The following is a 22,539-nucleotide window of genomic DNA, read 5'->3' as shown; positions in this document are numbered from 1 at the left end:
GCATGATTTGCGTAGATATGGTGTAAATTGTGAAATGGTATTCGAACATGCCAGTGTCCTGGGACTAATAATTCAATTAGCACCATCTGTTTCAAACGTTAGGGTTGCTCAGGAAGGCCACTGTCTTGTAGGCGTGACTCCCTGCTTTAGCGATACCTGTATTTCGGAAATTAAACTTTTTCTGTAGAGTTGCTGTTCTTTTGTAAATTCTTGTCTCCTTCCCCTAGATGCTTCAAACTGTTTTTTATCGTCAAAGGAAGCTTCAGCCGGCCAGAGCTGACGGAAGAGAGCTCAGGACCAGCCCCTCGATGGGTGCCCCCTCCTCACTCCCCATTGCTGTCGCTGGGGGCAGCCGGGACCGCCGGCCCCCGCCCGCGGGGCTGCTGCGGCCTAGAAACTCCAGATTAGACACGACCTCGCTGTTGCGAGGCGCCCTGTTAATGGCACCTCCCTCCTTCCGCGTTAGGACCCAACCCGGCGCCCAGTGCCGGGGGTTATTCGCCGCTGTCCCTGCGGGAGGCGCGACCAGCCCGGCACCGCAAAGCGGCGGCGCTGCGGGGCTGCGCCGGGCGCTGAGGCGCTGCCGCCGGGCAATGGCTGCGGCGGGCGGGCAGGAGCGCTCCCCGCCGGTCGGGCCGTGCCGGGCCGTGCCGCTACAGCGCCAGGGCGGCCGGGGGCGGGCGCAGGCAGGAGGCCGCCTCCGCACACGCGGAGCCGGGGCGGGCCCGCGCCGCTCGCTCCCGCTGCCGCCACCGCCCCCTCGCTCCCCGCGGCGCTGGCGGCCGGCCCGTCCTCCCGTGCCGCCGTGCGGTAAGTGGCACCCGCTCCCCAGCTCCTGCCCGGCGCGGGCGGAGGCGCGCCCGCCCCCGGCAGCCGCCCAGGGCTCCTCAGCGCGCGGGTGGGAGCCACGGCCTCTGCGGTGGGGCCGGCTCCCGGCTCCCGCTCCCAGCCCAGGCGCGGGGCCGGTGGGAGCTCGGCCTCGGGGCAACTTTCCGCCCGCTTTGCCGGGCGCTCCCCGGCCCGCTCCAGGGCTCCCGCGGCGGGCGGGCGAGCGGGAGCCGCGCGGGGCCGGGATCCCAGCGGCAGCGCTTTTCTCCGGGCGCCGCCTCCCCGTCCTCCCGCCTGCCCCAGCCCCTCCGCTTGCCCTCGGGGCTGGCAGCGGCAGAGCCGGGCCGCGGAACCTGCCGCTGCTGTTCCGGCCTGGCCCTCCCGGAGCGCTGCCCGCTGCGGCTGCACCCGCTCCCCTGCACCGTGTCCCCGCCGGGTGCCGGGCCGTGCTGGCTTCCCCCGCATGGCGGGAGGCAGGCGCTGCTCGCAGCCGGGCGGGTGTCCCGCTGCGCCGCCTGAAAGGGTTGCTGCGGGCGGGGCTGGGTCCCGCTCCCTCATCGGTCTGCTTTTAATCCGATCCGCCTCGTACCCAGCTCTGGCGCGCTCCTACCAGTATTTATTCTCTCAAGTGGGCAGTCCCCCATGGCCCCCAGCAGCCTGTGTGTCTGCCTGGTAGGAACCGCGCCAGAAGTAATCGCTCAGCGTTTCTTGCTGGGGAGAATCAAGTGCATTGTTCATAGTAGTAAATTCAGTCTCTGCTGAAACATGGTCTGTGTTGAAATAGCTGTGGATGTTTATGCAGATTCTGGCTTTTATGGAGACACCTGTTTGCTAGAAGGACCAAGACGGTTGAGCAGCTGTCAGAAAATAATAGGTGCCTCTCACTAGCAGTCTGCCCGAGTGAGACAGTTTGTGCCCCACTCACTTCAACTTGCTGCTTCAAATAATAAACCTCCAAAAATTTTCCCAGATGGCAGCCACCCTCTGGCACAGGGTTGTACTTTGTTGTATGTGAGTCAGTCCTTTGCTGTGAGAAGAAGTTGTATCTGACAACTTTGGAGTATTTGTGGCCCATGTTGAATTCTTCTAGCAGTTTGTACCATGCAGTAAGTAGGTACTACAATTTTTACAAGATTTGTCTTGTTACCACCTTTGGCAGGTGTCACAGAGGTTTTCACTGTGCCGTGTTTTGTTTGCCATGCAAAGACATTCACAAGCCATCTAGAAGCCTTTTCCACATCTGTGCTTTATAACCTGGGCTCTGTAAGTTTGGGTACATAGGAGAAGAATCTGGAAATGATGGTGAATTGTTTATCTTGGCTATGAATTTCTTTTTTCAACATTTTAAAATAAGGTTTTCACTTTTATTTCAGGACAAACTGAAATTGGTGCTTTCTGATTGAAGGTACATTGATTTGCTAATTGTTCTGCTTCTGCGTGTTTTGCCACTCTTCAGGCCGTACATACACTTTTATAAGTTCTTATTTCCTTTTTGTCCATTCTTTCTTTATAGCATGCATTTTCAGTTCTTCATTCGAGGAAAACGTTTCTGGTGTTTCTAAAACAGTTGTTCCTGCCTCTTCACCCTAAGTTTGTGACCTCTGCAGCAAAAATGTCCAGGTAGTGAAACCAGCAGCGGCCAACAGCTAACTGGCAACAGTTAGTTACCAACCCACCACATGGTGGTTCTTAACTTAGTAATGAGTCTTCCTTTAAAAACATACCCTTTAAAATTAGATAGGATATGCTATCTGGTGGCTGGAGAAATAATACAGGATGTTGTGTATAGCTTGAAAATACTGCTCTGTGCTTAGATTAGTTTCTTAGTAACTGTTACATCCTATTAATTTAGAAACTTGCCTGTTGTCGTGGGCAAAACAGTCTTGACTTGGAGACTTATTACCAGTTAACATAAACTTTTAATTACTGATTTGGCTAGTGAGATACAAAGAGGAAAAACAGTTAAACACTTGGGGAGAACTCCTTTCCTTCCCTTCCGCTTCCTTAGCCTCAGCTTCACTCCAGTCACCTCTCCTCCCCTGCTTTCCTCATCTTCCCTCCACACAGGCTACACTCCATCCCTTGGGCGAGGTGGCAGTGATGCAGGAGCTTGGGATTATTGCATGGAGGTTTCTTTTTGCTGCTCCTTCTTTCTCATTTCTTCTCCTCCCATGTGGGCCCCTCAAGGATGTCCCTGTGCTGGCATGGATACCTCCATGGCTGCAGTCCCCTCAGGGTTGTCCTTGCTCTGGTTCAGAGAGCCTCTTTCCAGGAGTGTCCCTCCAGCCATGTTGTCAGCAATATTCCCTTCCCCATGCCTCCCCCTGTTTCTTCTTTAGTGCACTGTCACACTTTTGCCACCGGCAGCTCCTGCCTTTCTTAAATAAGCCAGAACAGGAGCAGCATGCGCTTATGTGATGAGCTGGAGTTTTGGCAAGCACTGGGTTTGGTCCGTCGTAGACCCAATTGGAGGTGGCCATGACCAGCACAGGAGCCCATGGAGCCCCCTGCTACCAAAAGCTGTGGTTTATCCCCAGTACACCAGTGTGCCAGCTGTGTAATGCTGAGAGACAGGAACTCCGGTCTCCTTTCAGAAACATAGAAATACAACCAAGCTTCTCTGCTGTAGCTTGCTAAGTATCATTGTTGTGTTATGTCACTATGTTGGTAACGCTTTTATAACTTTATTTGTTATTAACTTGTCCATCTGAGTAGCTGTGTCTGCTCGTACACAGCTGTTTATACCTGGGTTCAGAGGTGGCTGACGTGTTTTCATAGTTGGGTTTTTTGGCCTATTGTCTCAAAGAGTTAATTTTCCTCTGTTTTTCAGATCCGAAGGTGCTAGTTCTGCTGACAGAAAGGTGGCAGCTCAAGTTGCCAGGGAGGAGTCAGAACTCTGCTCCACCAGTGTGAGTATTCATGTTCTTCTTGGAGATCATTTCACTTGCTTGTTGTTTTGTTCAGCCCACTCATTCAATGATTTTGTTACCTCATCCCTATTATCTTTTGGTCTGAATCCCTGCCACCTGGAGTTCTGTGTGGGACTGTGTGTGTTAGGGGAGATGAACATAGAAAAGGAAGAGATGAGATTTCAGGTTTGGGGGAATCGGGCCATCCTCTCTCAGTCCTTCAAGATGGAGTCTTGGTGGAACAAGGAATAATGGAGAGTAGTCATGTTTAACAGAAGGCTTGGGAGCAGAAAGTTTCCTATGCACTAAATTGCTGTTGACAGCGGAGTCTGTGTGCACAGGGATGGATGCAGTTGTGGTAAGAGTTGGTAAGAGTGATGATGGTGGTAAATGGTTGGTGTGGTCTTGAATCTTGCTCTTTTGCAGTTTAATGTGCATGGGCCCTTGGGTGGGTATTACATCCCCTTAACATCTCCATTCTCTCTTCCCGAGTGCATATTGTTTCTACCTGTACAAAGTCTTTACTTGATGTTTAACTTTAAAAAGCAGAAAGTTATGTGGTTTTCCTGAACTGTTGCAGGGCCCAGAGTCCTTGGAGTGAAGAGACTATGTATCAATATTGCTCTTAAGCAGACGGGAAATAAGCCATTCTTCTTGCTCCTCAGGGCTTTCTACCCTACACTGTGCCTTAAACATGGAAACTGTAGAAATGAATAGTGTATCCTTGAAACGTCCTCACTCTGAGGATGATCTAGATGAGATTAAGAGGCGGAAGATCTCAGAGAATTCTAAGACAGGGACTGGGCAGAGCATTGAGACTGGAACAGAACAATCTGACAAATCTCTGCTTGAGGACACGAAAAATGAAGTAATCCCCAACGAGGAAGGTGAAGAGCAGGAAGATGAGGAACTAGAGGACAGTGATGAAGATGGAGATTCAGAGAGCTTTGCGGACATGATGAAGCATGGACTCACAGAAAGTGATGTTGGCATAACTAAATTTGTTAGTTCTCATAAAGGGTTTTCTGGAATCTTAAAAGAAAGGTAACTCTTTGTCTTATGTATGTTAAACAGCTGTTGTTTTCAGTTTTCCTTTTCTGACTCACAGGATGCAACTGGGTTATGTGCGGCCACTCAGGAGGCTCATCATGTTGTTTTCCTAATGCTGAGACTGAAAGGTTTAATTTGGGATTTTTCTAGATCAGTGTGTGGGGTTATTGGTTTTTGGTTTTGTTTTGTTTATTTGTTTTTCTTTTCCTTCTCTCTCCTGTCAAATAGAGCTCCGAAGAAAGAAGCTGTGTATAGGCAGAAATACATGATTACACTGAGCTTTGCCGTTTGTCTCGCTCTCTGGCAGCAGCATAAAACTTTACGCAGCGCACTCACCTTTTGCACCACTCTTTAGCGCTGATTCAAGAGGCGCTGGAGAACAGTACTGAAACCATCCCTCTTTGGTTCTTTGCTTTTCCCTGACTCTCTTATGCTAAAGTCTTTAACCATGAATATTGTCAGGTGATCCATTAGGCTTTAAATTATAGTCTGATCAGTTGTAGTGTCACTTACAAAACATAAAAGGGAATTCTATAACAAAGGTGTGGAATTTTACGTAATATATTTAATAAGATGTTTGGGGTTAAGTAGCTTTTTTTTAAATGAAACATCTAGTTTTTAAAAATTAAATAATATCTTAAACAATGCAAATACAAAAATCACTGAAGTGAGAATTATTGTTGCCCTGACTTAGCAAAGCAGTTAAGGATGCTTTATTTACACAGCAAGAAGTCCCTGTTTTTAAATACTGGCTTCATAGCTAGATCATTTTACATCATAAAGTGATATGTACATATTATGTATGTATTTAATCTGTGTATGGAGCAGTAAGCAGCTAGCATAATCCTTTACTGGGAAACACAGTCTGTGCTGAACCTCCTCCTGGGAAATCTGCCAGTTTTGAACAAAGGTGGCCAAAGGTAGCCAGGTGGTAGAAACTTCCATGAGCTCATGGTTTTTCTTTGATCCTAGTTTATAACTCCTATCATTAATTTAATCCTGGCATTTTTATGGTAACAGTCACTAGCATGTCTAGACAGCTACAGATAATAAGAGAGGACACATAACACTCCTCAGGAAGGAATTCTACCAATATGATGTATGGCTGCACAGAGGAATGGCAAATGGGCGCTCGGGGGTGATACAGTAGAAACATTCCTAGGGTAAAGTTTCATTCATCCTTCAACATTCATAGACTGAGAATTTTTTTCTTTTTTTTTTTTTCTGTACAAGCAGATGCTCCTTAAAAATCGTTTAGCAATTGCAACATACACTCTGCTCTCTTCAGGTCAGAATGTCTTTATTATTGGATGTAGTGACATGGTTGCAAATGTCACAGTCAAACTCTTTGTCGCTGTCATAGACTATCAAGATGAGCTGTTTATCTGAAAGATGTTCTCTATAATTGGATATATGTAACAGGGCTGGATTTGTCCTGCCTCCCTTAAAGAGTGGCTAGCATGTAATTCATTCTGCAGGTTGTTCGAAGTGACAGAGTAAATGCGTTTGTGTTCACATTGTAGCAATGCAAGAGAGTCTTAATTGTTGGTAATGAGTGGGATTGAGGATCTGCATTACTGATCTCTGCAAGCTAGCGAGAAGATGGCTCAGAATAACTACAGTAGGTGTTTGGTTATCTGCAAAGAAGTCTGCTGTGTTTAGATACGCCAGACTTTCTTCTGTGTTCTTGTGGTATCCTTCTGAGGGGTGGGAATAAGTACAGCCTTCTCATGGTTGAAGTTTCTTTTACATGAATTGAATTATGTGAATTCAGAATTCTTGAATGAATTCTGCTAACAAACAGCTTCTTGGGAAAAGGGCTTTGCAATATGGGATTTTTTACGTTTTTTTTTAATTACAATTTTAATGTGTTTCTACTTATCAGATACTCGGACTTTGTTGTCCATGAAATAGGCAAAGATGGACGTGTGAGCCATTTGGATGACTTTTCAGTTCCAGTGGATGATGAGGTAAATTGTGAGGTAAAGATTCGGTAATGGCTGTGCTGCTTAAGCAAAAACATGAATAGGCTGAAAGTTGTTCCATGAGGGTTATTGGATATTTTGTTTTTTTCCTCCCCCAAATATGTATTAGGATCCATCAGAAGAAACATTTACAGTTTTGTCGGATGACGACAAGCAGCGTTTAGAGGAGCTCCAGCTTCTTAAGAATAAGGAAACTAGTGTTGCCATAGAGGTAAAATTGATAAACGATACCAATTTGGGGGAGGGGAGGATGAGGGAGGGAGCAAGTGGAAGGTACGTGCCTTCTAGCGCATGTCATGTGTAAGAGCAGTTTGAACATGATGCAGCAGATAATACTGAAATGTTTCCAGTTTAGTGAAATCTGGTAGGTTTGCTTTAAGCATGCAAAATTTAACTCAGAGCATGCACCCCGTTTTGTATTACTTTATTTGGTTTCTGGATGTGTGTATATTAACACAGGTAATTGAAGACACCAAAGAAAAAAGAACAGTTATCCATCAGGCTGTGAAGTCCTTGTTTCCTGGACTGGAGACTAAAACGGAAGATCGAGATGGAAAAAAATACATTATTGCTTATCATGCTGCTGGGAAAAAAGCACTGGCAAGTGAGTTTCTGTATCACAGCAGTTGGGTAAAGTAAATTTAAAATTAACCCCAAAATAAAAATTGCTAGTAAGTACTTCAAATGGAACGTACCTCCTAGTGTAGCCTGGTTTTGCCTTTTTCTCTTTGCAACTGATGTGGTGCATATAAAATGCCTAGGAACACTAGGACTGTCTAAAATTTAAATTTCTACTTGTTTTTCTTTCCAAACCGTACATCAAATACAACTGTGTTAGAAGAGTGAGGATCTTTTTGCCTGTTTGCACTGAAATAGCAAACAAGGGCTTTATTTTCAGTATTGTTTGAACTTAGCTTTCATGAACTCACCTGGATGTTTGAGTGTGCATTGTGGAAGTTAAGAGGTTGGAGTTGACATGCTGACAGTCAGTGTAATCTTGACTGTTGAAAATCAATGGTAAAATTCTTAGTGGCTTGAGTAGAGACAGGCACCTGTTTGTCTTCTCAGAGTTATAGTTTGATATAAACTATATACTTGATATAAACTATATATTTACCATGATTTTTAAGGCTACTTCTGCTTCCAAGGCTGATTATATTTGCAGAAAATTGTCTTTGTTTATTATAAATCACAGTTACTCTTCTAGAATAATCAAAGTAATGAAGGATTTTCAAAATGAAGTATTCTCCACCTTAATCTTGCCAAATACTGTTTTGGTTACTGGGGATAAATTAATGTGTTCTACATCTTTTAATATTATTACAAATTTGTTGCTACTGTAAGTTGAGAGGATTGTCTACATGCAGAATGTTGCACATTTTAAAAAAAAGGTCTTAAGGCTTGGTTTGGTTTAAACTGATTGCATTCCTATGTCATTTTAACCTACTACAAATGACAGTATGTAAATATGGAAACCTAGCCCTTTCATTTTAAAGATGGAGACAGAGAAATGGTAAGAAGATAATTTAAAATTGGAAGTAACACTATCTCCAAATTCGATTTAGTTATTATTTTCTAAGGCTTGTTCCAAGCAGATATGGGAATGGTTTATTTTTATTGGTACAATTATAACGTGTTTATGTATCTTGTTTAACCATGTTTAGAAAACCTGTATGTCTGCATGCTTTATGCATGGAGTATGTATACTTGCCAGCACAAAATTCTCCTCAGCCACTTTTGTTCTCTGTTGGTTTGTAATGGTTTTACCACCACCTTTTCCTTCTGCCACTTCTATTCTTCAACCGTTGTTCAAGTCACGTGGTTGTTATTAAGCTGACCAGTCTGATTTAAGAGACACTATATGAAAGAGTTCAAGTATTTGAAATACACTGAAAAGAATTTAGTTATGTGTCTTTAGGATTAAAACGCTGTCTGGAGCACCATCTTGTGATGCAGAGGAGCATCATCTATTTAAACCTGGATTTCTAAGTTGTGATGCTACAAATACCTGTGTGTGTTGGTAGAAACGTGTGCAGTTTCAGTGAGTGTGTGTAAATGCTTATGAATGTAGGATTTAAGAGTGCAAGTTTTTAGTCAGGATTATATTTATGTTTATACAGCCGCTAACACATCTTAGTCCTGAGCAGGTTCCCCAGGCAATAAACATTTCAGAAGTGTAGAATATTCAAATATTAGCTGAGACATCTGATTACTTTTGTTGATAATGAGAAAGGTTACCAAACATATTTTCCTAGAATTTAAAATTAGAAGCTGCTTTGTGTCTATAGTAAGTTTACACCCAAAATACTTAAAATACCACCTTACTAAATTGTCAGTAAAGTGCTGTTTCATCATTGTCCACAAATGAAGTTTGTTGCATCTCCGATTGAAGCTTTCCATATGTTCACTGTTTGCCTCTGCACGATTCCATTGCATAACTGTCTAAATTGCTGTCATCCACCACCTAACTGTTGGATGCTCTCTAAAGCATAAACAATCCCATAACCATAAACCTGCATGTTCACCTCTAAAAAACCTTCAACAGTCTAAAAATTAAATGCTACTCTTTTGTGCTCTTTATGCTATGCATTGGGACAGAGGTCAGAACTGCAACAGGTAAGAGATGTTGACATTTCATGCTAAGAAAATGAAATGCCAACTATTATGACCTCCTAATTAGCAACAAGACTGGCCAAACTAGTCAAAATTAATTCTTAAAAAAAGCCCAAATTTTAGTAATGCGTAAAACTTCCTGAAACAGCCAAGAATTGGGCTTGTGCTACCTCTTTTCCTGGTGCATTATAGGCAGTAGTCACTCAGTGCAGAGAAAAATCTGTCAGTAAAAAGTGATGTGAATTGCCAGTTTTGAAGATAGTGTTTGACATCTGTGGTAAATTTTCATGGATTTCATTAAGCCCAGCCTTTGGCCTTCAGCCTTGTATTTCAAACACTACCAACTGAGTTTATCCCGATATTATAAAAGAGCTTCCAAGAACCCTTCAGTTGCAGCAAAAGGTTTGGAAAAAGGGCTAGTAAAGAAAATTTTACTGTCAGACATGTAACATGACTCTGAAACACAGCAATGAGGACTGCAGACTGTCTCTCTGGTCCATCTACCCAGTTGAATACTGTGAAGCATTGGGTGCGGAATTGTTAAATACCAGGACTGTAGCTGCAGCCTCCCGGTGCTCAGCATGGCCACAGCAAGGGATAAGGGATGCCCAAAGCATGAGAAGCACATTGGTATGTATAGTATCTATAGAGTCCTTTCAGTCTAGCCCAGGTTAGGGCTCACTTTTTGAAGGGTGTTGAAATGACCATGTGCAAGATGGATTGGCTGAAGAACAGTTCCTGCTGGAGAAGATTTTCCTTGTGAATCATGCTCTGTCTTCCTCTCTTCCCTTCTAATTACTGAGCTCTTCAAGCTGAATGCAGTGTTTCCCTGGCTGTGTTAAGAACAGTGGTCGCTCAGAATGGAGACCAGCAGGAGCACGATGTCTCTTAACAGGCTTTGGACCATACTGCTCAGTGTCAGTCCTAGGAAACTCCGTAGGGGGGGCTTTTCGTAGAAGCTGATGGTGCAAGGCAAGCATTGCAATAATTTTTAAGTGATTAAAAACAAAGTGCATAAAAATTTATACTGTAGCATGCAAAATCGTTTTTGCAGAAGTGTGTGTGTGGATGGCACTTTCTCAAAAAAAGCAAGAAGAGTTATCTCTTGCCAGAAAGATAGTCACTGATTTGCGTGGGATATAATGAAAACTAACATGAATACAAAGCACAAAATTTCCCAAGAACTTCCTTCCTGTGTTGCTGTTTGGATACTGAAATAGGACCGGCTTGTTCAGTTAGCTTTTGCTGTTATGAAAGATGCTTAAGTCCTTTTTGTACAAAATCAGGAATATCCCCTTGGTGGCTACCAAGAGATAAGGGACTTATTATTTTAAACAGAACAAATCCTTAGGCTTTTTCTTAGAAAACAAAGAATTGATAAACAAAGCACCTTAATTGTTTGTTAACCCTGTGTAGAATCAATCCCCCATCCCAGTAATAGCATCAACAGTGGCTAATAGTAAAAGGAAAGTTTTATCTCTGGAGGCTTTTATGTGCAACAAGAGCTTGGCAAATACATTGACAGTTTTCTTCCCTCTGCAGAAAACACCAAATAATTGTACAGAATTGTAAATCAGTTGTTAGTCTGCAGGAGCTGAAGTTATCTCTCCCTCTGGCATTCTCTAAACACTGCACAGTATCTGCCTTGAATTATTTGTTAATGCCTCTGTTGTGCTAGGTTTCTCTCTTCCATAGACTTTAAAAAAAATGCACCTTAAAGTAATTTTTGTGAGTATACTTTTTTTTTAGGCTTTTCTAGAGATATGACCTGTGCTTTTGCATGACACACACAGAAAAAATTGTACAGAAATAAAAATGTTAGTACTATAAATAATAATTGTAGTGTCCGCATGAACAGGGCTCCAGTGATCCCTGCCTATTAATTATAGAAGGCACTAGATGGAATGTAGAGTGGCTTTCATGGCTGAAATCCAGTGTAATGGTAATGGTTTTGAGAATTTTAATCAGGCAATATGGCAGTTAAATGATTAGGGGGTACATATTTAGATCATTTCATTACAAAGGAACTGTCACCATTTCATTCAAGATTTTCTAGGTGACAGAATTGATCAATAGAAGTTTACAGCCCAGTGAAAGGAGAGAAGGTCTTTTTCAATGTGCTTTGCAGCTTTTGCTGTTAGTAACTCAGGTTGGGTTTTTTTTCAAAGCAGATGGAAATTAGTAGAAATTGACTTTTGCATATTTGTTTCAAATGTAGCTGCAATGGCAAAAATAGTAATTATTCTTTTTAAATGACACTTTACAATTTTAACCTTTTATTTTTTAAGATCCAAGAAAACACTCTTGGCCAAAATCTAGGGGAAGCTACTGCCACTTTGTACTGTACAAGGAGAACAAAGATACTATGGATGCCATTAATGTCCTGTCCAAATTTTTAAGGTAAGGCTGTTGTTTCTACCAGCCTGACTGGCATGCATTCCTTCCTCTGTATGGTTCATGTTACTGTAAATGTTATGCATCAGAATTATGTAAAAGCAACACAAGTGGTTACTATTGCCTAATTTGTATCTAGTGTAGTGTTAAAAAAACACTAAAATTAGAATATCAAAGTTTTGGAAGGAGGTGAGGATGTAACAAAATGATCCCAGGAAATTTAGAAGACTGTACCCTACTGCTTCAATAGAAAAAGGTCCACAATTGAAGTTGGCTGATCTGAGAAAGGCTCATGCAGCTCAAAGCCTCAATGCGTGTAACCTGAATTAAAAGCCATTTTGTTTCCCAGTGTGTGAATATATGCAAGTATGTTATGAACCTGTCAGATATCGTTGTGATAATATGCTGATCAGTTCCTAAGCAGTTACACTTGATAAACTGTTGTTCCATGTATTAATTTCTCCATGGCAACAGAGTCTTCATTCCTTTCACCCCATCAAGTGCAGCAACAAAAAATTTGCCAAAGGCATGACGTGAACCCAGTGAATTGCAGAGGAAGGACTATTTTAAAATTGGGTCAGTTCAGTGATTTACTCACAGGGAAACTTTCCCACTTCTCCCTTCCTTTTCCCTTTGCCCTTCCTGTCCAAAAATAAATGTTTTTAATCTAGACTCTAACCAGTGCACTACTGGTATTTGTATTTGAGAACAGAGCGGTAGGAGCATAGTTTGGTAGAAAAATGTATGTAATGGCAATCCTGCTACTCCCTGGTGCCTGTAGCTGAAATAACTGGAAATATGCCCTGTGTAACAGCTGTAAAGTACAAAGTGTAAAGAAAATTTTCTTCTCAAGGAAAGAAATAGATTGGATTTTAAATTCTCATATTCTCATATAATGTGCATGCATGATATTCAAGTATATTATTTGAAGTTTAAGGAAGAAATGGACGTGATTTTTTTTTTTTTTTAGTGAATTAGTGGTGGCTGCACATTTGTACATTGAGTAGATACATATGGAGTACTCCAAAGATCATATTCTGAAAGAACCCTTGTGGTAAATCTGTCGACATATAACAGAAGATTCCCTGTGTTTTATGTACTTACAGATGAGATCAGAAAATGTCACACATATTTAGGGGTGTCAAATTGTAGCCTAGTACTGGGGAATATATGTATATTTTCTATTTTTAATATATGAGATTAGTAATTCTAGGTAATTATGCTGAAAATTATGTTCTGTCTTTGGCTGTTTCAATATATATAACATCTGTACCTGTTGCTTTTAAGAGTGAAGCCAAACATATTTTCCTACATGGGAACTAAAGATAAAAGGGCTATAACAGTTCAAGAGATCGCTGTTCTTAGGTAAGTGAAAATATCCTGGAGTATTTGCACTCCTGTGACAGCTTGAATGTCTCACTGAATACCTTGAAGGCTCAGTGTGCATGTGACACAAATGGTGGATTCAAGTCCTGATTGTGTAAAGCACGTGTATTAATGAAGATGCTCTAATCCCTTTTTATGCCATGGTGATTGCTGGGATTTTCAGTCAGTGGTGCTCTGAGTCATAGGCTGGATACCCTGTTTTCCCCCCAAAATAAGACCTATCCCAAAAATAAGCCCTAGCATGATTTTTGAGGTTGCTCAAAATATAAGCCCTACTCCAAAAATAAGCCCTACTTACAGTTCATTGAAAAAGTCCACTTAAATAGTGTCCAGGCAGCTGTACATGTAAAAAGGCAAAAATAATTGGCAATAGAGTCCAGCAGGACAGATAGACCCTTCACCAAGAAAAGCAGACAGATGTTCCAGAATATGACATGACTATATTTGAATAAATATTGATTTTTTTTTGTTCAAGAATAAATGTAGATTGTTGTTCATGGGAAAATAAGACATCCCCTGAAAATAAGCCCTAATGCATCTTTGGAGCAAAAATTAATATAAGACCCTGTCTTATTTTGTGGGAAACAGGGTCCATGTCTTTGGCTGAAGCAATGGGCCAAATTGCCTCCTGTGCTCTTATGCTGTATGGCTCCCATGCAACAGCAGAAAAACACAATGATGTGAGGGAACGGATGTCCCATTTCCTTCTGGACTTTGGTTTCCCCCTTCCTCCAGCTGGAATCTTTATTTCTTCCTCACTGAACTCCCTGAACAGCTCCAGAAAAGGCTAACCACTGCCTTCGCTCATCTGTGAGTCGCCAGAAGGGGCAAAAACTGATGAGGAATTTTTCCTGCCTTAACCTACTTCTATATATCACCTACTAAGATAAAATAAAATTAATTTTGTTGTATTTTAAGATAATTACATGGTTTCTGGGCACCTGAAATTAGTGTTTCATTCAGAACTGAGAATGATGGATGCCTTGCAGTCATATATTACAAGATCTGTTTAGCCAGCTTGGACACTGCCTGGGCTGCTGTTTACAACTCTCTGAAAACCACACTCCTGAAGTGAGAAATTCCAATGTTTGAGAGCTAGAAATGTTATCAAATCCTTGTTAATTGTAGGGTATTCACTACTCAATTGTTCGTATTTTTCCTCTCAGTGGTTTGCATGTGCATATGTTTACAAATATAAAAGGGATTATTAATTTGTGAATCACGAGAGGCCCCAGATTCTCATTGCTCTAAGGCAAGTTTGCGAAGTGATGACCATTAACCAAACTTGTGGTGTAGCCATCTCAGGCACTGTTCCATTTACTTTTAACATGATCACATTTAATGCTGTGTCCAAGAACTTCGGTGTGGTGTGAGCATTGACCTGGGGGGAATGTCCTGATTTGTGGTGTCTGCTCAGCAGTGCCACAGAACTCAACTCCTGCACAGCCTTGGAGGAGGGTGATGTAGGAGAGGAGACCTGACTTTATCAGCTTGTGCTGAGGCGAGTAGGTTGGCCATGCTAGTTGATATACTTGGCTCTCCTGCTGTAAATTTTAGGGGAAGTGTCAAAGAGCAGCTCAGTGATGCAAAGAACAGCCTATGGTTCAAAAAGTATGAGCAACAAAAACGAGAGATATCAGTGGCAGATTGGATTTCATACTGCTTCATCGCACTAAGCTTACACAGTGGCTAATTGCTTATCTCCGTGTTTATGAATGTGCTAACTGGAGTGTATTCATGGTGTAGTTACCTGAATAAAGCAGAGTTCAGCATGTGGGGTACAGTATACATCAAGATTGCAACAGGGTTTTTTGAGTGCATACTGTAACATAGATGTGACAAGACAGTACTAACAGTCTTTGTCACGGTATACCTTTTCTCTTGTATAAGCAGCCTTAAGAATTTTTTTTAGATATTTCATTAAAATACTTTGAAAGGCAACAATAGTAAATTGGGAAAGCTGGACTTGTTGCTTTTTGTTTTGAAATGCCGGCATTTCTATATTTATTTAACTATCTGCTTTTCTAACCATAGGTTGGTCACTGTCTGTTTTGTTTTAGAATCACCGCACAAAGGCTTGCTCATTTGAATAAATGTTTGATGAACTTCAAATTAGGAAATTTCAGTTACAAGAACCATCCACTGAAATTAGGAGAACTGCAAGGGAACCATTTCACTGTTGTCCTCAGGTAATATGTTAGCATGTATTTAGACAGTTGTGATGGATTTTTTTTTTTCTTCAAATAGGTACATCCTGTGTTACAAAAAAGAAGAAAAGTCCTTCTGTTGGCAGGGATCTGAATTTGATAAGTGCTATATGATGTTGATGTTGAGCTTTAATATTATGTAGATCACAAAATAGTGTAAGCCCTTAATAATCTGTCTATAACTTTTTTTTTAATGCTAGAAATATAACAGGAACAGATGACCAGATAGAGCAAGCAATGCACTCTCTCAGGGAAATTGGATTCATTAATTACTATGGAATGCAAAGATTTGGAACCACAGCTGTTCCTACATATCAAATTGGCAGGTATGTGTTGTTTTCATCCCTTGAAACAAAAAAACCAGCCCTGTATAAATTCTCATGTGTTCTGGGGAATGTTTTTCTAGCATATTGCATGTGCCAGTTTTAATTTCAGATTCAAGAAAGAAGTTTTTTCTGAACTTGCTTCAGCAGGTATCTTGCATAATACCACTACTTTTAATATTGTGCAAATCTAAACACTGATTTTTTTTTTTTGTATAAGATGGCTAAATCTCCTTAAAATATATCTAGTCAGTTCTTAATAAACTTTACTGTTTGAATTTTAGAGCTATTCTACAGAACAATTGGAATGAAGTAATGGATTTGATATTAAAACCACGGCCCGGAGGTAAGGACTGAAAAGTGATACATCAAGTGTTTCTGTCTCTCCTCCTCCAACAATTGCATGTTCAGGAAAAAACATTTTTAGATTTCAGTTCTTTTAATTTGAAAGGACTTTTGTGAGTACAACTTTGCACATGCTAAACTTCAGCCAGCTTAGCAATGGAGAAGCAATCTTCAGGCTCTGCCTTTCTGCTTCTCCCTCCTTGCTGCGCAGTTTCTTGTAGTGGGGATGAGAAGGGACATGAAGCCTTCCAGCCTCAACTAGTGGGTGATTCTGTTTATCTGGGTAGTTACTGTGACTGAAACTTTAATTTTTATTCAACTGTTTTAACCGAAGGTGAGATTGATGCTTCTTGGTGTGTAGTTAAAATGTCTTTATTTTACATCCTTGTTCTAGCTGAAAAGGGCTACTTAGTAAAATGCAGAGAAGAGTGGGCAAAGACTAGAGATCCAGCAGCAGCCCTCAAGAAACTACCCGTAAAAAGGTGCGTGGAAGGACAGCTTCTACGCGGACTCTTAAAGTATGGAATGAAGAACATAATCTCTGCATTTGGCATAGTGAGTGTAAAAGTGCTGTGGGGTATTTACTTGAATAAACGCTCTTTTGATGGTTTCATGATGAATTTGAAATAGACTCATAGATGCTTGATGAGTAGAAGGTTAAGTGTAAGAACTTTACATTTATCTTGCCTTGTTGCTTGAATTACTGCTTTATGGTAACTGTAATTAATGTATGCATGATGAGCTTTGCGATTTATACAAGAATCTCTGGTATATTGGTAGCAATACAGTTACAATGTAACCATGTATAATATAGATCTGAGAACTGTGCAGAATTTCAGTATCAGAGCTTTTCTGTTGCTGTAAAAGTACAAATCAAACTGACAGTGTGCTAATGAATCAGCTTGGCATAGAGGCGGTGGATTCATTGTCATTTTCAAGTACTGCAATCAAGATCAAGACTTTGGAGAAAATACTTAATCACCAGTAAATTGCTGGGCCCATTGTAGGAGCTGAGGGATAATTTTTTGTTTATGAAGAAGTTAGAATAACACTGTGCTTTCACATCTGCAAAGTTTACTTAAGATTTCAGGAGGTTGAGGATGAATTCAGTGGTTTATAATAGCCTCGTGTGTTTGAGCAGTTGAATTTAAAAAAAAAAAAAAGGTTTTAAAAAAAAAAAAATTAAGCACAGGGGCTTTTCATGTGGATTTCAAATGCATAAAAGCATTATTTCTTCACATGCTCCTTTCCTAAATAATTAACAAAAACCAAATCTGTATACCAAGAAATTGTGTTAATCTTGTTGCTGGGGAAGCTGATGTTTCAAATACATGCCTTTTTGGTTATGATTGAGAGAAAAAACTAAAAGTACATATTTCTAATGTTTCTTTTGTTTTTCTTTACCTCTAGATACCAAGAAATAATCGTTTAATGTATATCCATAGCTACCAGAGTTATGTGTGGAATAATATGGTGAGCAAGAGAATAGAAGAATATGGGCTTAGAGCTGTACCAGGAGATCTCACACTTAAAGGAGGTAAAATCAGCCAAACAAAAAGCCAATGATGCTGCGTACTTCAAATTCCTGGGAAAACAAGGCACATATCTGTTTACGTGAATCTGCATATATGTTTTCTTTTCCCTCTCACCCATTTTGGTCCAGTGATTTCTGAATCCATTGGCTGCTTTTAGTCAAATTTTGCAAGGAATTGGATGTTAGGTTTTACACTTCCATGAGCTGTTGGTTTGCTTGTTTTTCCAAAGAGCTGGATAGGGAAGAGAGACTATGAATGGCTGATTGTTCTCAAGAATGAACTCAAACCTCGTTGAGCTATGGTGAACGATGGAAGTATGTTATGAATGTTTTAACCACAGAAGTTTTTGTCTGCATTAGTATCTTGTAAAGGAGAAACTCCACTCAGTGAAAACTTTATTCACTTGGATTTGCTCTGGCATTTCCCTGGGGTGAGAACATCCATAGTATTTCTTTTTCATGTATGCCTGATGCCTGGTTCGGGACTGTTCATCTAGCAATCCTTACGTCATTCAGCTTAAAAAAGTGACTGGAAACTAGTCTGTGATTCTGCCAGTAACTGTGACAGCATTAAAGACTCATGACTTCTTTTCTTGGAAATGTTGTCTGTTCAGCAGACATAAAACACAGTAGTAATCTCTCTCAAAGTAGGTTTGTTTCAATCAAGTGGTTCGTTTTAACTTTAGGTAATGTTAACTGTCACAGGCATCCATACTGGTAACCCTTCATTTTTCTGTCCTGATTGTAGCCACAGCTGTTCATATCGAAGAAGGAGATGTTGATAACTACACTATCCATGATGTAGTAATGCCGTTGCCTGGATTTGATGTTATTTATCCAAAGCATAAAAGTAAGTCTGACTGTTAACTTACGTACGTTTTTCCCAGGGACCAAAGTGAGTGACTCATCTTTTAATTCCCTAGATCATCCTTGCCCTTTCTGAGTCTGAGTTTTCCCTACTTAGCCAAGCAAGTGTCCCAATACATATACTTGTTTTCCTCAATGTTTGGTTGAACTGCTCTTGTACTTGAGTGTCCCCAAAAGACCAGCTGGGTCACTTGAGACTTGTTGCCTGTCAGAAATAAGTCCCAGAGCAAGGATCCCATTTATCACCCATCTCTGAAACGCTTGCAAAATAAAGATCCATTTGTGTGTGGCACCGAACCACATTGAGTTAAAAGACTGGAAAGAAAAGCTGCGGTTTTTTTTACATTCAACATATTTATATGAGGATTTGCACACGGGGAGCCTAACTTATTCCTGTTTAAAATTCCCAACTGCATGAAGTAATGCTGGCAATTGCACTGCAAATCAAAGGCACCAGACTGCATTTTAGCTGCAGTAGATTCTTGTATTTCCCTTGCCTTCCCTGTGTTCCCCAGGTGTGCATGCACATGCCCTTACTTAAAGACACACAACTGTAACAGAATTACTCCTCTCATTGGCAGTGTACTTAAAGGTCCCTACCAGTCAGTTTCTTCAGAGGGCTCTCAACTTCACTCAGCTGCTTTTTCAACGATAGAGCAATGGGTAGTCTGGCCCATTTTTTTTTTTTTCCTTCCATAAACCTGGGATTAGTCTTGTGAAACACAGATAATTGGAAAGCATGTATGAGATGTCAGTGAAATGTCAATAAAATATTTTGTAAATTTTTCAGCTGAAATGTTGATTTGCTAAGATTCTTTCTTGGTTGCAGCTTTTACTAATCAGGTTGTAGAAGCTAACATTGTAGATAGTAAGATTTGCAATAAGTAATTTTAAACTTTTCTGTAGCATCTATCCCATATATGCTGAAAACTACTGAATATAAGGGAAGGAATGATCCATGTAAATAGGCTGTTTCAATCAGCCATGCTATGCTCTCTGCTATTAAATATTTTCTGCTCTTGCAGTTGGTGAGGCCTACAAGGAAATGCTAGTAGCTGACAATCTTGATATCAACAACATGAGGCATAAGATCAGAGATTATTCACTTTCTGGAGCATACAGAAAGATCATCATTCGACCTCAGAATGTCAATTGGTAAGATAGAAGATGAAGGAAATTACACTTGACAGTATAGAGTATATGTGGGATAACTAAGTACATGAACCGTTAGATTGACCCAAGCGATGTCCATGTAGGCTGAAACACAGGTAGGAAGGAGTCTCCGTGCATTTCCCTCATGTTTTTTACGCAGCTGAAGTTGAACCACAGCCTTACTTCTTCCTTGGTCCTCTGGTTCTGTAAAGCATGAGTGTCAAGACATCTATCTAGTTGTTACACTCCTTGCAAGGGCCTGCCTGGATACTTCATAGATAATTACTTATGTTGAAACCATGATAGATAATATTCAAACCAAGTGTTTTTGTAGTCTTGTTATGAGAGAGTTGGTGTCCAATTACTGATCTGTCAATCAGAAAGATTTGGATCACTTAAACCTGCTAAATCACTGATGTTAGAGATACAACCTAGTTGTCATATGGCAACTGAATAAATACCTTTTGAACAGATGGCTGTACAAATGTGCAGAAAGACTTGATTGCTGATGTGTAGCAAAAAAAATACAGATGGTTTAGAAGCGAGACAAAAAATACAAATGTTTACACTTTAATTAATGTTGATGTTTAAAGGTTATCTACTCCTAGTTACTTTTTCAGCCTTGTCATTAAGTATGTAATTTCTGTTAAATGAACGGCAGAAAAAGCAGAATATGTATTTAAGCCCTTTCAAAGAAATTTAGATGGCTTTCTTCAAAATGAAGACTTACCCCCTCCCCCTAAGTATTTTTAAGAGTTGACACCATTCTTCCCATAATTTCATAAACTACTTCTAGCACAGCTGGAAATCCTGACAGCCCATGAGGGAAAACAGATGTATTATGCAAAGAAACTTCTCACTGCCTTTTTTTTCCTTACGATCTTCATCAGAGGCAAAGCTTTACTACATATTGCACCATAAATGCTGCCTTAACTTATTTTATTAGAAAATCAATTCAATTTCAGTTGCAACTGCCACATTGGAATAATAATATTTTAATAAAATAATTAAATATATAATGTTTACATAATTAAAAATAATAATTAAAAAATCTTATGTCTTTTATAAAGGGAGGTCGTCGCATATGATGATCCCAAAATCCCATTATTTACTACGGATTTGGATAAGCTGGAAGGAAAACCATTACCAGTTCTTCCTACAGGTATGTTGATTTTTCTGCTGATGGCTGCAAACAGAAGTTTGGTCCGGCTGTTGCTTTGAACTACAACATATTGAAAGCTCTTTTAAGGAAGAACTTTCATTTAACTAGACTGTTAAGCAATGGTATTAAAGATATCCAAAGTTAGGTGTCTGAATAAGGATCCTTATTTCCCAAGAGTGCACACAATTCTTCCCATAGTCTGTATTGACTGTTACATTTTTTTATAGACTTAGGTAAAACTGACTTAATGCTTGGCAATAAATATCTGTGAAATGCATCAAGGAGGAATTAAGCCACAAACTGCCAATATTCTTGAGCATGTATTATTTGTGCTGAACGTAAGAGACTATTCAAATACTTAACGTAATTCAATTGAAATTATTTTATATAACTCTGGTCATAAAGTCTTTTTATAATACACTACTTCCCAGAGAAAGTGAAGAGAGGTTAGGAATTCTGTTTTGACAGAATGAAACCCCCAAAACACCCTTTCCAGCTGAGATAAAAGAAGTTGTTTTATGAGATGCCAGTATGGATGGTAAACGGGAATGTGGTGGTGGCTTCATTTTATGGGTTGGGGAAAACTGGTCATGGGAACTTTTAGTCCAGTTTAGGTAGGATCCAGAACAAGCATTATATATGTCCTTAATGTTTTCTTGCTTTTTGTCTCCTCTTATGCCTTATGATAGATGGTAAATTCAGAGCACTAAAGATGGAGTTCTCCCTTCCCCCATCCACTTATGCTACCATGGCAATTCGAGAAGTTCTGAAAATGGACACCAGCATAAAAAACCAGACACAACTGAATACTACTTGGTTACGCTGAATGAACTGCAAAAGTGACTTAGATTTTAACATATAAGAGGTTTTCCTATTTACATGTTCTGTACAAATCTTTGAAGATTGGTAGTAAGAGATTTGTATTTTTTTAAGTTTTTATTAGTGCTAGCATTTTACTTCAGTAGTCATTGCAAGGTGGTGGCTGTAATATAATATAGATCTTAGTGACTGGTGCTTTTTAATGAATAAGTTGCTTGAGCGGTAACATGGGCGCATCTTTAAGAAGGGGGCTTATAAGTTTCAGACCTGGAAGAATGTTTAGCTTGCTTATTTTTTGGCAAGCACCAAATGTTTTAATGAGTTCAGCTCACCTCTAAGTCTCTTCAAATACACTAAATAAATTACAGCTTAGGAATATAATTACCAACAAAACTAAGATATCGATAAACGTTTATATCACAGGAGTTTTTGCTGTACAATTGTGCTGATGCGGTAACAGATTCTGTTAGCAAGGCTTTTTATGTGCTGTAAAGATGTACAGCTGTTTTAATTAGTTGGTCTTTTAATTGAGAAAATACTTGTGTATTTTCCAGCTTTACTCACACCTGTACCAAAGAACAGGTGCTGAAAATAAATTAACACAGAACTCTCTGTATCAGTAATTACTGCCTTCACCCATCTGGGCCTGCCAGGGGATGAGGCAAGCCTCTGGTAGAAAAAATATTATTAAGCTGTTCTAGAAGGACACTGCATTTTCAGCCGCTTTCTAAACCGAACAGCCTGTGTTGCTAAGATCCACACACGCAGCAGGCAGTCACCGCTGCGCAGGCCCTTGGCGCCCGGTCGGTACCTCAGGAGAGGACGCGTCTCGAGCGGCACGAAGCGGCGAAGGCTCCTGAACCAGCGGGGCTGCGCTTTCCACGCAGGGACAAAATCAGCTGCTCGACGAGCCCAACCTTCCGGAGAGCGGGACCACCACCCTGACCGGCTGCCAGTGACAGTGT

General features: G+C 40.6%; 1 protein-coding gene across 6 annotated transcripts; it reads left to right on the top strand.

Annotated features, from left to right (window-relative positions):
- Positions 1 to 697: 697 nt before the first annotated feature.
- On the top strand, positions 698 to 22,186 carry PUS7 (pseudouridine synthase 7). Of its 6 annotated transcripts, none has more exons than XM_065859560.2 (19): positions 698 to 810; positions 2,202 to 2,233; positions 3,659 to 3,737; positions 4,403 to 4,781; positions 6,673 to 6,769; positions 6,882 to 6,983; positions 7,232 to 7,376; positions 9,371 to 9,388; positions 11,674 to 11,785; positions 13,067 to 13,144; positions 15,226 to 15,354; positions 15,573 to 15,698; positions 15,980 to 16,041; positions 16,435 to 16,595; positions 17,451 to 17,577; positions 18,323 to 18,424; positions 19,467 to 19,596; positions 20,664 to 20,755; positions 21,445 to 22,186. In XM_065859560.2, the coding sequence occupies exons 4-19, from the start codon at positions 4,432 to 4,434 to the stop codon at positions 21,579 to 21,581; spliced, it is 1,968 nt and encodes a 655-aa protein (XP_065715632.1). In that variant the 5' UTR covers positions 698 to 810; positions 2,202 to 2,233; positions 3,659 to 3,737; positions 4,403 to 4,431; the 3' UTR covers positions 21,582 to 22,186. The 6 variants fall into 6 exon arrangements, with proteins under 6 accessions (XP_065715632.1, XP_065715640.1, XP_065715620.1 ...); XM_065859568.2 differs by having other exon boundaries at positions 4,318 to 4,781; positions 6,673 to 6,757; XM_065859548.2 differs by having other exon boundaries at positions 4,318 to 4,781.
- Positions 22,187 to 22,539: the final 353 nt, after the last annotated feature.

This window comes from Patagioenas fasciata, chromosome 1 (genome assembly GCF_037038585.1).
Source record: "Patagioenas fasciata isolate bPatFas1 chromosome 1, bPatFas1.hap1, whole genome shotgun sequence".
NCBI lineage: Eukaryota > Metazoa > Chordata > Aves > Columbiformes > Columbidae > Patagioenas > Patagioenas fasciata.
Note: the sequence above shows the minus strand (reverse complement) of the source record. Positions and strands in the feature narration are given on the sequence as shown.